This window comes from Ursus maritimus, unplaced genomic scaffold (genome assembly GCF_017311325.1).
Source record: "Ursus maritimus isolate PB19 unplaced genomic scaffold, ASM1731132v1 scaffold_15, whole genome shotgun sequence".
Taxonomy (NCBI): Eukaryota; Metazoa; Chordata; class Mammalia; order Carnivora; family Ursidae; genus Ursus; species Ursus maritimus.
Window position 1 is genome coordinate 30,723,825 of NW_024423897.1, and position 13,043 is coordinate 30,736,867.

The 13,043-nt window shown below is 43.0% G+C and overlaps 1 protein-coding gene across 3 annotated transcripts in view; it reads right to left on the bottom strand.

Moving 5' to 3' along the window:
- GHR (growth hormone receptor) overlaps positions 1-13,043 on the bottom strand; it is a 249,659-nt gene that overhangs the window by 23,974 nt on the left and 212,642 nt on the right. For all 3 annotated transcript variants that reach the window (XM_008692587.2, XM_008692585.1, XM_008692588.2), the window contains exon 4: positions 5,373-5,502. In XM_008692587.2, coding sequence (XP_008690809.1) covers positions 5,373-5,502 — 130 coding nt within the window. The remainder of the gene's footprint in view (positions 1-5,372; positions 5,503-13,043) is intronic.

The following is a 13,043-nucleotide window of genomic DNA, read 5'->3' on the forward strand; positions in this document are numbered from 1 at the left end:
CTCGAAGGAGACTCAGAAATTACCATCTGAGTACTTTCTTTCTTTTTTTTTTTTTTTTGGTCTCCTGTATTCATTCCATTCATATTTAATAAGCATTGATTATATATAAAACACTGTGCTGGACATTATGCAGGCTGCACGTGTGTCTAAGCAATGACTCCTGCCTCAGAGGAATGATTAGAAAACTGTATTACAAAGCAGTGTGGGTCTATGTTCACAAACAGTGCTCATTAGGCTCCCTAAAAGTTCAGAAGAGGGAATGATTGCTCTGGCTGTTCACAGAAGGCTTCAAGGTAGAGGTGGTGTTTCTAGCAATCTTAAAGGATGGGTAAAAGCTTAATACGTGGCAATAGGGAAAGGAAGGAGGGAACTGAGTCATAAAAGGTACTGAGGTATGCGAGGATGGGCATGAGGATGGTGAGGGGGAACAGAGGGCAATGGAATAAATGGGAAAACTTTTCTCGAATTAGAATTGCTCCTTGGGTGGAGTACGTCATTATTTGCTTATTATTTGTGGGGTATCAGCTGAGAAGAAGGTTTATAAGTCAAGGAGACATAAAGCCAGGGGGTCTGTGGCTGAGGGAGAAGAAGGGAGGAACGACCTTGTGTAGGCTGAGGTGCTGGGGCTGGTAGGCCAGAGAGCGGAGGTCTGTGAGCGTCCCTCTCAGGACCGGGTCCTGGGTAGCAGCGAACGACAAGGACACCACAGGCTATCAGGGAAGGCGGGGACGGGAAGGAAGGGAGGAGCTGGGAGACAACACACGCTTCCTTCTTTACAGCTGTTTCTCAGGCTGGTCTCTTTGGCACTGGGAGGAAACTTGTGTAGTACGAGGGGGTCCTTGAGACAGTTGCTCATCAGCTGTTGGAAAGAACTTGGGAGTAACATGGCCAGTGAGCTGTGGCTTAAATTCTGGTTGAGATTCTTAAAAGTTGCATAACCTTGGATGGGAGGGAGGTTCATCCCTGATGGGAAATGTGAGTGGTGTGTGTGTGTGGGAATGTATGTGTGGGAGTGTGTATGTATATGTGTGTGTGTACGTATGTGTGTACGTGTATGTGTAAGTATGTGTGTGTATGTGAGGGAGTGTGTATGTATATGTGTGTATGTGTGGGAGTGTGTATATGTGTGTATGTGTGGGAGTGTGTATGTATATGTGTGTATGTGTGTACATGTGTATGTATATGTGTGTATGTATGTACGGGCATGTGTAAGTATGTGTGTGTGTATGCGGGAGTGTGTATGTATATGTGTGTTGTATGTGTGTATATGTGTATGTGTGTACGTGTGTATATGTATACATGTGTGTATGTGTGTGAATATGTTTAGAGTAGTAGGAAAAGAATTAAAAAATTAGGGATAGGTGAGTCATTGACTTACAGTATGGTTTATTTAATTTTGGCTTTCAAACTAAGTAAGAGTATATTAAAGAGACCGGTTTAGCAAGATTGCCCAGAGAAATGAGGCTCTTACATAATAAGACAGACAAAAAACATATTTAGTGCAGCGGATAGTATAAAAGTTAGTATTGAACTGTAAAGACGTAGTACAGTGCTTAGCAGGTCTGCATTTGTAATGGGAAGGTTAGCTCTGTGTGTTTTACAGTTTCTCAACTTTGACATGTCCCCGTGGGGACTGTATGAAAAACCTTGTTTAGATTATTCCAAATCCATTAGTTCCGCAGAGCAAACAACTGAAAGCACTTCTCTGAAGCACAGTTAGTTCAAAACACAACTCCCAGTGCCCTCCCCTTCATTAACCAAAGTTGAATTTTATTTTAAATAAATATTTAAAACTTATTTTTAAACTCTTAAATTTAGCCAAAAAAACAAACGGACTCGCAAAGCAGGGACTCTGGCTGCTTTCTCTGGGCTGAATTTCTATGCAGGTGACCAAAGCCAATTTACAGAAGCTACTTTCTCCTTGTCATACCGCTAAGAGTTAAGTGTATGGGGTTTGCTCCTAGCCTAGCCTGCGAAATGGAAGGAAAGCTGTACAGGGAGACCACTGGTAAAAATCAGAATAAAGAGCAGAAGAAATACTTTCCATCCAAATGCTTTTCCATCTAGCAACTGGAAGAAAAATCCTAAAAATAAAACATCATTTATGTTCTAAGGACTGCTGTTTTCATTACATACACATCACGTGTTTTCGGCTTAAAATTCAATCTTTTCTCTAGAAAAAAAGAAAAACTAACAGTGCCCTTTTCCCTTCTCATCTCCCCCAGAACCTGGCATGGAAAATACACTTTCCTCTAACAGGCCAGGATCATTTGTTGAGGGGAGTGAGTGTGGGGGATGACAGAAGTGGGGGGATATGGTCTCAGGGATTGAGTGTCACATGACCAGTCTTCCACAGTAAGGCACTGAGAGCACAGCATCTCCGACAGGCCCGCCCACAGCCTCCTGCTGTGGGGCCTGCGGTTGGCATTCGGGGAGAGTCCTCTCCCAGCAAGGAGACTAGACCCGGCCCCACCTCCACCACTGGGTGGCAGAGACAGCTCTGCACCGGCGGCCTCTCCCGCCAGCTCACCTGGTCGGGGGCAGAGACAGCCACGCATGTGGCTGCCTCCGGGCCTGTCCGGTGGATGGCCTGACATGGCCAGGCTCCTTTGTGCTTCAGTTACCAAGGCCAGGCTGGTCCACTGAAAGCCCAGTGCACGGGCCCCTTCCCTGAGCCTTCCTGTCTCCCCTGTTCCTGTCACAGCTTCATGCGTCTGGCAAGAGGGGTCAGGATTCTATAGTTCCAGGAGTTGCCTGGGAACTGAATACTAAGAAACAATGATGAGAGTCAGAAAGTGCGTCTGTACGGTCCTCTTTGTGCCAGGGGCCAGTGTGAAGGCTAAGACATTTGTGCACTCACTGGTGCGGTCTGAGCCTGACATCCTAGCTCCTTGGATTCTACCCTTCCTAGATAAACCGGGCTGGAGGCTTATGCTATTTTGGCCAGATATTCAAAATAATTATATTTTTGTAGAGAAAACACAAAATACTGGTTTTGCAAGTTAGGGTTGTCTCTAATCATGAGGTTGTCCTTGGGGGCTTGAAGATGTGACAGTGTTTTCCCCTGGGATCCCAAACTCCACTAGGACAACAATTAATGATATTCTTCCAAATATGTTGAGATTTGCCCTCCACCTGGTCACACGTTCTGTGGCGTGTCCATTAGCACAGAGCCTGGCTTTGGACTGGCCGTGCTCAGAGGCCTAGGGTGTGCAGAGGAGGCCTGCAGGCAAAGGCATGTGACCTGGGTGGAAGAAAGTAAGGAACAAATATATATTTGTGCGGGCTTCATGCCTTTGGATTTATCTTTTTGCTCAAGTTCAGATTTGGTGAATATTAGGGATGGTAATAACCCATTTTCATAAAGTGGGCCCGACTCTGCCCTGTCTCTATCCAGTTTAGTTCCTTGTGCCTCCAAAAATGACTTCCTTTGTTCTCACTGAGCTGGCTCTCTGTACCTCCGAAATCTCTCTCCATTTCACAGTCAGTTCAACAGATATTCAAAGTGTTACCAAACATACAAGTTTCCTGTCCAAATGTATTTGCACAAATCAGCGTAGCCTCTTCACCCCACCTCTGTGTGGTGTCAGCCTTAAGAGAAAAAAAGTGCCTTTGGTGCCCAGCAGTGCCATATTTGTTGCCCTCTGGGGCACATCCAAGAAACCCTTCTCACACCTGGGAAGCGGGTAAGGCCAGCACGGGCTGCTAACTCAAAGGATTTATTTGTAAACTGAGTACCCAGCTTTGCACTAACAGCCTTAGAACAGACCAATAATCACTAACCGGAAAGAATCCAAAGTAATTTTTGTAGCCCAGGAATTGGATTTCTAGATCACTATGATTTTAAATTACCACCGTATCACCAATAATAACAGCAGCTACCATCTACTGAGTACTTAAGATGTGCCAAGTATGGTGCTAAGTGTTTTTCATGTATTATCTAAGAAAAGCCTCACAAGAAGCCATGAGACGAGGTCTACTATCTCTGTTTCGCAAACGAACAGACTACTTGGCCTGGCATTGCCCGCTCCTCTGTGGGTAGATGGCATCAGCCTGGGACTGATGAACATGGCCCACCATGGGAGAAGGGTCCTGGCTAACCTTGTATCTTGGCTTAGGCTTTCCCTGGGGACTGGGTGGAGAAGAGGAAATGACAAAGTGTTTGAACCTAAAACTTAGAAAAGGCAAAAAGGTACAACATTAAGAGTAAATAGAAATGGAAATAATTCTAGGTGAGGGGTCAGAAAGAAACTACTTGGATGGTGATTATATTGAGAGATCTTTGTTTCACTCTTCCTCTGTTATTTTAGAAGACAACTGGTCAAAATGGAATAGAAAAGTACTACAGTGCCTTACTGAGTAGAAATAATTTAATAGGAACATAGTCTATTTTCTACATAGACACCAAACTGAGGTTTTTAAAACATATATGTCTTCTCCAAGCCCACCACAGATAAAGTCAAATTCAAGGCTCAGCCACGGCCAACAAGGCTTGGCATAGTCTGGCCCTGGCTAGCTTTCTGACCTCTTCTCACGTCACATCCCTGTGTTTCACCTTGTGCTATCCATGCGGGCCTCCTACTTTCCTCAAACAGATCAGCCTCAGGGCCTTTGCACGTGTAATTTCCTCTCCCCAACAGTTTTCCCTCCAGATATTCACGTGGGCCTCTCTCACTTCACGTCTGTCTCTTCTGTCGCACACGACGTTGGCAAGGCTCACTGTGAGCTCCTCATCTAAAGCATCACCCGAACTCCCTACACACACCCATATGCACACACACCCATGCACACTTATCCGCACTTTCACATACTCGTTCTCTCACATACACTTACACACTCACATCCTTGTGCACATCCACATACCTGCTTTCACACATTCTCATATGCCATACTCACCCACTCACACTTGCACACGCTCATGCATATTCACACTTGCACCTACACTCTCACACACACACACACACATATGCTCCCTCATATTCACACACTCACCCTCAGACACTCTCATGCACATGCATGTACTCATTCATAGTGTGGACACTTTTTATCCTCTTTCTGGTTTTTACTTTTCTTAATAACCCATATTAGCAGCTGCCATTTATTTATTTTTTATTTTTTGTTGTCTGTTTCCCCTGTTGGAATTGAAACTCCACAAGGCCAGGTCCTTATCTTTTTTGTAGTCGGTGCTGTATCTCCAGTGCCTTAAATAGCACCAAATGCACAGTTAAGGGCTTAATTAATATTTTTTTGAGTAAAGGTATACATTTAAGTCATCAGAATAAATCCTTTCCATGTCCACCACTCATGCAACTCAGTATACTTTCATCTGAAAATCCACGGAGGGAAAAGTCAGAAAGGCATGCAGTCTGCACCTTCTAATATAGAACAGCTGTATGGATCCTGGGTTCTTCACACCGTGATGAACCCCCTTTGTCCAGTGGCATGAAAAGGTCTCTAGTTCAGGTGAACGGCACTTGGTGAACTGAGGCTTCCCAGAAGGATCTGCAGAATAAACAGAAATGGCAAAGCATAAAGTCAGGAGGTCAGGTATGGTCCTAATAAAACTCATATGCACAGTGGTAAAGAAGAACCGTTTCCTCTAGAGACACTGTTTTCCTGTGTCCCAGTTTCGGAGCTTGTCTATGCCAGTTATTTCTCTGTCTGCTCTCGATTCCAGGGGCAAACTGTTTTGTCTTTATGTCAAACATTATTTTTAGGGCCTGTTTAAGAAACTAGAACTAGAGGTAGGGTTTACTGGGAAGGTGACCCCAGGAACAGGAAGTGAGGGCCAGGGAGAGTGAGAAGGGGAGGGAGGGCAGCTCACAAAGTACGTTGTCCAGCGGGTGCCCACAGTGGCCAACCAGGGCCCCCCTCCCCTTCTCCAGTCTTCGAGAAGCTTCAGAGTGTTGAGCGTGTCCTAGAGAAGGACGGGAGGCTGCGGTGTTTATCCGCCAACTCCCACCCTCCACTGCGTGAGGGCTGTCCCGGAGGTGTTCATGCCCATGAACTTCTAGGCCACACCCGCACACGGGCTGCAGATCCTGCCTGACTGGGGAGAAGCCTGGACAGGCTCCCGAAGCGGAACTGGCCACGTGCACGATGGCGGCCGTGTGCAGCAGACGCACGCGCTCGAATCAGGTGGGACAAAGGGAGGGGGCGTAGGGCTGCGGCATCCACAACAGGGCCTCTCCTCTTTTTATAGATTTTTTGATAAAAAGCCACCTATGTTTGCATTCTTGAAAAAGATTCAGCTCGTACCTCCATTAGGCAGATGATGACTAAAAACCTTCTGCATACTTATGTGTCATTTCTAATCCGGGAAGTGGTGACTGCCTCCTATGTGTTAGGATATTACCCCAAATGCCTCCGCATCCATGAAATTGGCAGCAGACAAGTCTGAGGCAAAACTGATTTTTTTGTATATCAATTCTCATTGTTCTCTGACTTCCATGGCCATTTTGGAGATGGTCAAGTTTCTTTTTTCTTTTTTTCCTTCCTTATAGGATTAGTCTTCCATTAGATTGTAAACTTAATATATTTGTTCTCTGATCTAAAGCCCTCATCCCTGGGCAATAGGGAGACTCTCAATCTTAAAGGAGCTTTATGAATACTTTAAAACAAAATTTAAAAATAAATAGCATGCAACCAAACATAAAAAAAATCTCTGATTCCAAGTTCTAGGTTCATACCTGGTGTTCTGAACCAAAACACACCTCTTTCCCCCTTTGTCAGCAAAATCATAATGAACGATGTTATAAACCTAAGTAAATCCATCATTCAGCCATCCACTCAACAAACACTAAACATCTACTTTGTGCCAGGCACTCTTCCAAGAGTAGAGCAGGAAACAAAACTGCTAACATTCTGGTCCTTGTGGAGTTTCCCTTTCAGTGGGGGCTTGGGGGGAATCCCATGTAGAAAGATGAACAGGGTAAGAAGATGAGAGGCTGGGAATGGAGACCCCACCCTCCTTTCACTAATACCCATGTGAATGCAGCAAAGAAGCTCAGGCTGGGGAAATGTGTTCTCGTTTTAGAACACCTGCTGCCCTGAATAGTCTGGCCACAAGCAATGAAACTTCAGGAAATCCTGAGTTGCAGACAGGTCCTTTGCCCTGAGAACACATGTTGGGGGTGGTAGAATGTCTTTCTTAATAAAATTCCATGGTTATACGGTTGTAAGAGATATTCCTTTTCCTGTATTAGTTAAGAGACTCACAAGAGTTTCGGGGCACGGAGAGGATCTGCTTGGTACCAAGGGCAGATGCTCAGCACTCTCTAGGTGGTCAGCATTTACGAACCTCTCTGAGGGCACTGAAGTGGAGGAGCCTGTATGATCTGCTACAAATGAATATAGTGAAAAATGTGTGTGTTTTGTTAGGTAAGCACCTATTATACAGTAGAGTACCTGCAAAAGTTCCTTTTTCTATTAGCTGAAGTACCGAAAAGGTTGGCTTCAGATCTTCCCAGAAAACAAGCAATTAATAAAACATATTTAAGCCACAACTATTTTTAATGCCTGCAGGTTTGAGAAGAGTACTGCAGATTCTGACTACTCCTCCACCTAGAAGTTTAAGAAGACGAAATGCGCTGGATTACAAATTCAGAGATTTGTGTTCGAGTCCTAGCTCTGATACTCTTCAGCCCTGATCTTCCCAAGCTGTTTGAGTCTCAGTCTCCTCAATAGGGAGGCTGGAAGAGATGAGATCCAAGCTACTGTACAACTTCACTTTGACAATAAATGACATATACCACCAGTAATAACAAAGTATACAATGAAAACATAATTTTGTCATTTCAGCTGAAACAACCAGGGAACATCAAAAGCAAACACCATTCAGATTCTTATATTCCCTATGGAACAAGCCCACCACATAATGGCAAGAATAGTAAACCCAACCCAATGACTTGAAACAGAAAAGGAAAAAAATTCTTTTTGTTAGCTGGGGAGGAAAAAAACTTAAAAAAACTAATTTGAAACACATTTGTCTTGCTTAAACTTAGTACGCTTGTTTATTCTGTTTCATTTTAACTCCAGATGTATAGAAAGCCCCCTATTATCTTCTCATTCTAAACAAGAAATAGGAAATTCATGGTTCATGGTTGTGGCACTAATGTGATGAAGCATGTGCCCACACAGGAACTCTGATACAGACATAGTGCAGCCAAGCTATTTTTCTTTCTTTTTTTTTTTAGTGTATTTTTCACTGCACCCTCCTTTCCCTACCTTCCTCCTTTCTCTTTCTTTGCACTCTCTTCTCCTTCCTTCCTTCTTCCTTTTGTGTCTGGGTATGTGCTGTTAAGTGTTGTAGCAGACAGACTCTGAGATGGCCTCAATGATCCCTGTTTCCTGTTATTTACAAGATTTTGTATTTCCTCTCCTTGAATAATTTGCTCATGTAATCTAATCTAATCTATAGAATATGGCAGACTTGAGGGGATGTCATATCTGTGATTAGGCTACAAAGACTGTGACTTCTGTCTTGCCAGCAGATTCTCATTCTTGTTGGTTTCGATGAAGCAAGCTGCTGTGTTGGTGAGAACCACATGATGAAAGACTGAGAGTGGCCTCTGACCAATATAGCAGTAAAACGAGGCCCTCAGTCTAACAACCCTTGAACTGAATCCTGCCAACAACCATGGAAGTTGATCCTTCCCCATTCCAGCCTTCAGATGAGACCACAGCCCTGGCTGACACTTCAATTATAACCTTGCCAGACAGTGTGAAGCAGAGGTCCCAGAAGATGGGTTAATTTAGAGGAAGGGCAGGGAATAATATTAACTGAATGCTCTTTATACAGAATAAATGAATTCGATATATCAGAACTTGAAAGCAGTGTTCAACAATGGCATAAGCCACTTTTCTTAGCAAATGGAATGCGTCAAAATGAGTGTGGGAAAGTACGTAACTTCTTTGTTGGAGGCAAGAACTGTAGTGTAGCTGGCTGCTTAGCTCTTTCTCTGTCACCTCCTGCTTCAGCTATTATGACTATGGCTAAAGATAGCTGGCATTCCTGAAGTTCAGCTCCTTGGTGTTTTATTGAGGTTTCCTAAGTCTGAGAGGTACTGGCCTTAAAATGAGCACCTCTCTGATTATGTCTGAAAATCCTAGTAGAAGCTTGTTTTATATTTCACTTAAAGACAACAAATGGCTACCATACATTCTCAGGTCCTCTCTGATGAGCCACAAACAATAATTTTTGAACTAGTAATAATTCCTGCTCTTTCATGATTTTTAGCCTAAACCTAGAGACAATATAGTTCAATATCCATTTATAGCAACTCTGAAAAGAATGCTGCACTTGACAAGAGAGCCTAGCTTTGGCCCTAAATTAATTCTCACTAGGAGAAATGCGTGTTCTAACTCAAGCGGTCCCACATTCTGGAAAAATGTTAATATTAACACTGATCAGCACTCAAAATCTTGACAATAGATTTGGGATTCATGTTTATTTTTTCTTTGGAGTTTTCATTTTGAAAATGAGGATTCTGACTTGCAACTACATATTTATTTATTATTACCATGCTACATATACCACATTCATGTTGAATACTTTACATATATTGTCTCCATTAATACTGACAATAATTCCAGAAGGTGGGCATTATGTCCACTTAGAAGTGGGTGAAAAACTGGAGTTTAGAGAAGTGAGTTGCCATGTTTATACTGCTATAGGTAGCAGAGATGATATTAAAATACAGGTCTGAGTGATTTCAAGTCTAAACTCAGCACTAGCACAAAATAGTAGCTTTTTTGTTAGGCAATTTTCTCTTGCTTCTCAAAAAATTCCCAGAAGGGAAAAATGACAAGCTCAGATGTGCTCTTAATTCAATTCTCAGAAATCAGTAAGCTGGCAAGCCCTAAAAGCAGCATTTTTCTAATTGTAATTGCACATTGGAATCAACAGGGGAGCTTTAAAAAATACTGATGCCCTGGCCTGCTCCCAGAGACTTGAGTCAATTTGTCTGGGGTACAGCCTGGGTATCATGATTTTAAAAGTTCCCCAGCTGCTCACAATGTGTGGCACAGGTTGAGAGCCCCTGGTGTAGAGAAATAAAGTTCTAAGTAAGCACTGAAAAGTTGGCTTTCCACATCAGGTTGTCTCATCCGTTCTAGCAGAGCTTTGTATCAAGAGTGGCACTTGGTTTGGGCGCTTGGCTGGCCCAATCAGTAGAGCATGTGACTCTTGATCTTGGGGTTGTGAGTTCAAGCCCCATGTTGGGTGTAGAGCTTGGAAAAAAAAAAGAGTGATATGTAGTGTAAACTCCCATGAGTCTAGTTTAAGAGGGTGTGGGAAGGATATGAATATTAATTATCACCTCAGAAGAGTAAAGTAATGCTTCATGATGAGCACTGGAGAACTAAGAGACATTTTAAATACATGCACCTACAGTGCATGTCTAAATGCTAATCTTGCCTAAGCTTCAGATGGACTATAAGCTGGTAATGGGAATTAATTAAGAAGTTAAACTGGTATTCCTACTAAAATTATTATTTAGAGAGCTTGAAGAGAGTTTTACTAAATTCAAGTCCTTAAATGTTGATCAAATGACAGTATGTTCAAACTACACAAATAGACAGTGTCAGAGAGAGGAGGCACCGCTGGTTGTAACACGTCACCACTGACAGTGACCGTGGCTGATTTCGCCAGTCAGACTAGCCGGGTCAGCCAAAGTTGGCTCCCTTCTTCATTGCCCAGTAGCTCTGTCCTTGGAAGAAGATGGTCTTCCTGACAGTACACAGAGGGAAGGACATCAAGCTGCTGTTACACACCGAAGTGGCCTTGTGTTCTTACCCTCCCTCATCAGACATGCTTTTCTATCCTCTATTCATGACAAAGCAGGAACAAAAACAAAGGAAATCACATACCAGTTTCCAATGTCTGCTTCGTGTTGTGTATCAGGGGAGAGGGAAGAAGGGGAACAACTGAAGTAGGAGTGGAGGGTTGGCGGGAAAGGACAACCTTCTTCAGAAAGCTCCTGGTTGGGCAGTGGGAGGCACTCAGCAGCCCCCTGTCCTGAAATGTGGAACCTCCACTGCACCATGTCATGTGGACCATCTGCTGTCCACAGTCCTGGGCACTGGTTATCATCCCTGAATGGAGGCTGAGGACTTGAATACCTTGTGTGGGGGCAGGAGCTGGAAGGGAAAACCTTCCCCTTGGACCAAGGGGTAACTAAATACAATCAGTTGAGAATTTCCTTTTGAGTTGGGCAGCAGTTGGGCAACAAAAGACAGTCCTTAATATGACTAAGAATAAAGACTTGTAAAGACATACTAAAGAAAACAATTTTATGGAATAAACTCCAAACATGATTTTAATCATAAAAGACGAAAGAAGTGATAAGACCAAATCAGAGTACGTGGTTATATGTGCATGGGGAAAAAAAAAAGCAAGACACACAGTGGTCCCAATGACTTTGGGTCACCAAACTCCCAAATGGTGGATCTGAGCTATGTTAAGAGTAATCATTATCCAAGTGTTTGCTGTTGATTATTCCCATCCTCGCAGTCAGGTGTGATTGTTAATTCATGATTTGCTAACTGTTGTTACCTACGAAGAGGAAATGATGAACATATTGCTAACTCTGAAATTCATCCTTCATTCTACATGTAATTACAAGTCCACTGGTGCTAGTTGAAACATCTGAAGTACATTCGGTCATATGGTGACAGCTACTTCCCTTGCTGGTTGGAGGTGATTTCTGTGGTTGTCTTCTAGACGGTCATAACTGCTGAAGTCTGAGTTGTAGATAATTGGAGGATGTTGCTATATTATCACATATTAGTATTAAATTTTAGAAATCCAAGCAAAGTCTTTCTCTTGTGTTCCTGAGAAGCAATCACAATTCCTCATGCTGGGAGGAAAATTATCACACAGACACTGTGGGGCTGGCTGAAGAGGATCTCTGGAATATTAAGAATGCTACTTGATGCTTTTCCCTAGTGACCTGGGTACACTGGAATCAGGGCACAAGTGTCATCAGCTTCTTGGCAATGATCTTTTTCAGAAAAAGCTCATTAAAGCTGAATTGGAATTTGGAGAGTTCTTGTTATGTCACGATGAGTCCATCCAACGATCCCACCTTTCTAAGCCAAAGCCACCATGGAATGGGCTGGGTGGTTGAATCGTACTTTAAAAATTTTATGTGTCATTTGTTTGTAAAGGAAAACCAGCCTAAATATTTGGCGGGACTTCCTGGGGTTCTGCACTGAGGGGTGCTGAGTTTTGCACAGTGCTTGTAAACACTTAGATTGAGAGGACTGAGCCCCTCCCCTAGTTTGCAGGGGTCCTCCCTTTTGAAGCTCTGCTTTGAGGCCACACGTCCTTCTCCAAAGTACTCTCACCATTTCCAAAGTGCTCTTCTGTATGCAGAGCTTCAGGAAATCAGTGATTCCTCCAACTAAGAGAACCTTATACCTACCCCCTTTTCCTGAAGGTCATGTCCTTGATGGATGCTGGTCTGTGAAAACATGGTAAAAGAAATCTGTAAACTTCCTGGTTGACCACTATTGTCAAGAGTAACTGAACCTCCTTATAACATAACATAATGTCAGTGAGGACATTAAAAAAAAGACTGGTCAGCTTTTTTCTTAACCTATGGAATTGCCAAGCAGTTATGAAACCACAAATAGTGAGTTTGTAGGCTATTGGCAAAAAAGGCCTTAAATTAATGGTAGAAGTTGGCAAAACAATTTAATAAAGTATTTCCTATTGGACAACACTTTATGTAAGGAATTCACCTTCATACTTGCTTTCCTTTATGGTTCTCTGAGGAACTGAGGAGGGCATAGCTGTAAAACCGGCTCAGGTACTTCTTGGTTTAGAGTGGAGAACAAGAGTTCACAGGCTTTTTCCGAAATGTTCATTTTCTTCTATTTTAAATTTCTAGTATAGTTTTAACAATGGATTCCTGGTTCATTTAAAAAATGGTAGGGCTTACTAAAATAAAGGCTCGGCGAACACGTCCAGTTACTTTCAGATGAATGTCAAGTCAACGGAACTTTGTAGTTAGTATCTTGGAGAAGTGTTTATAGTACAC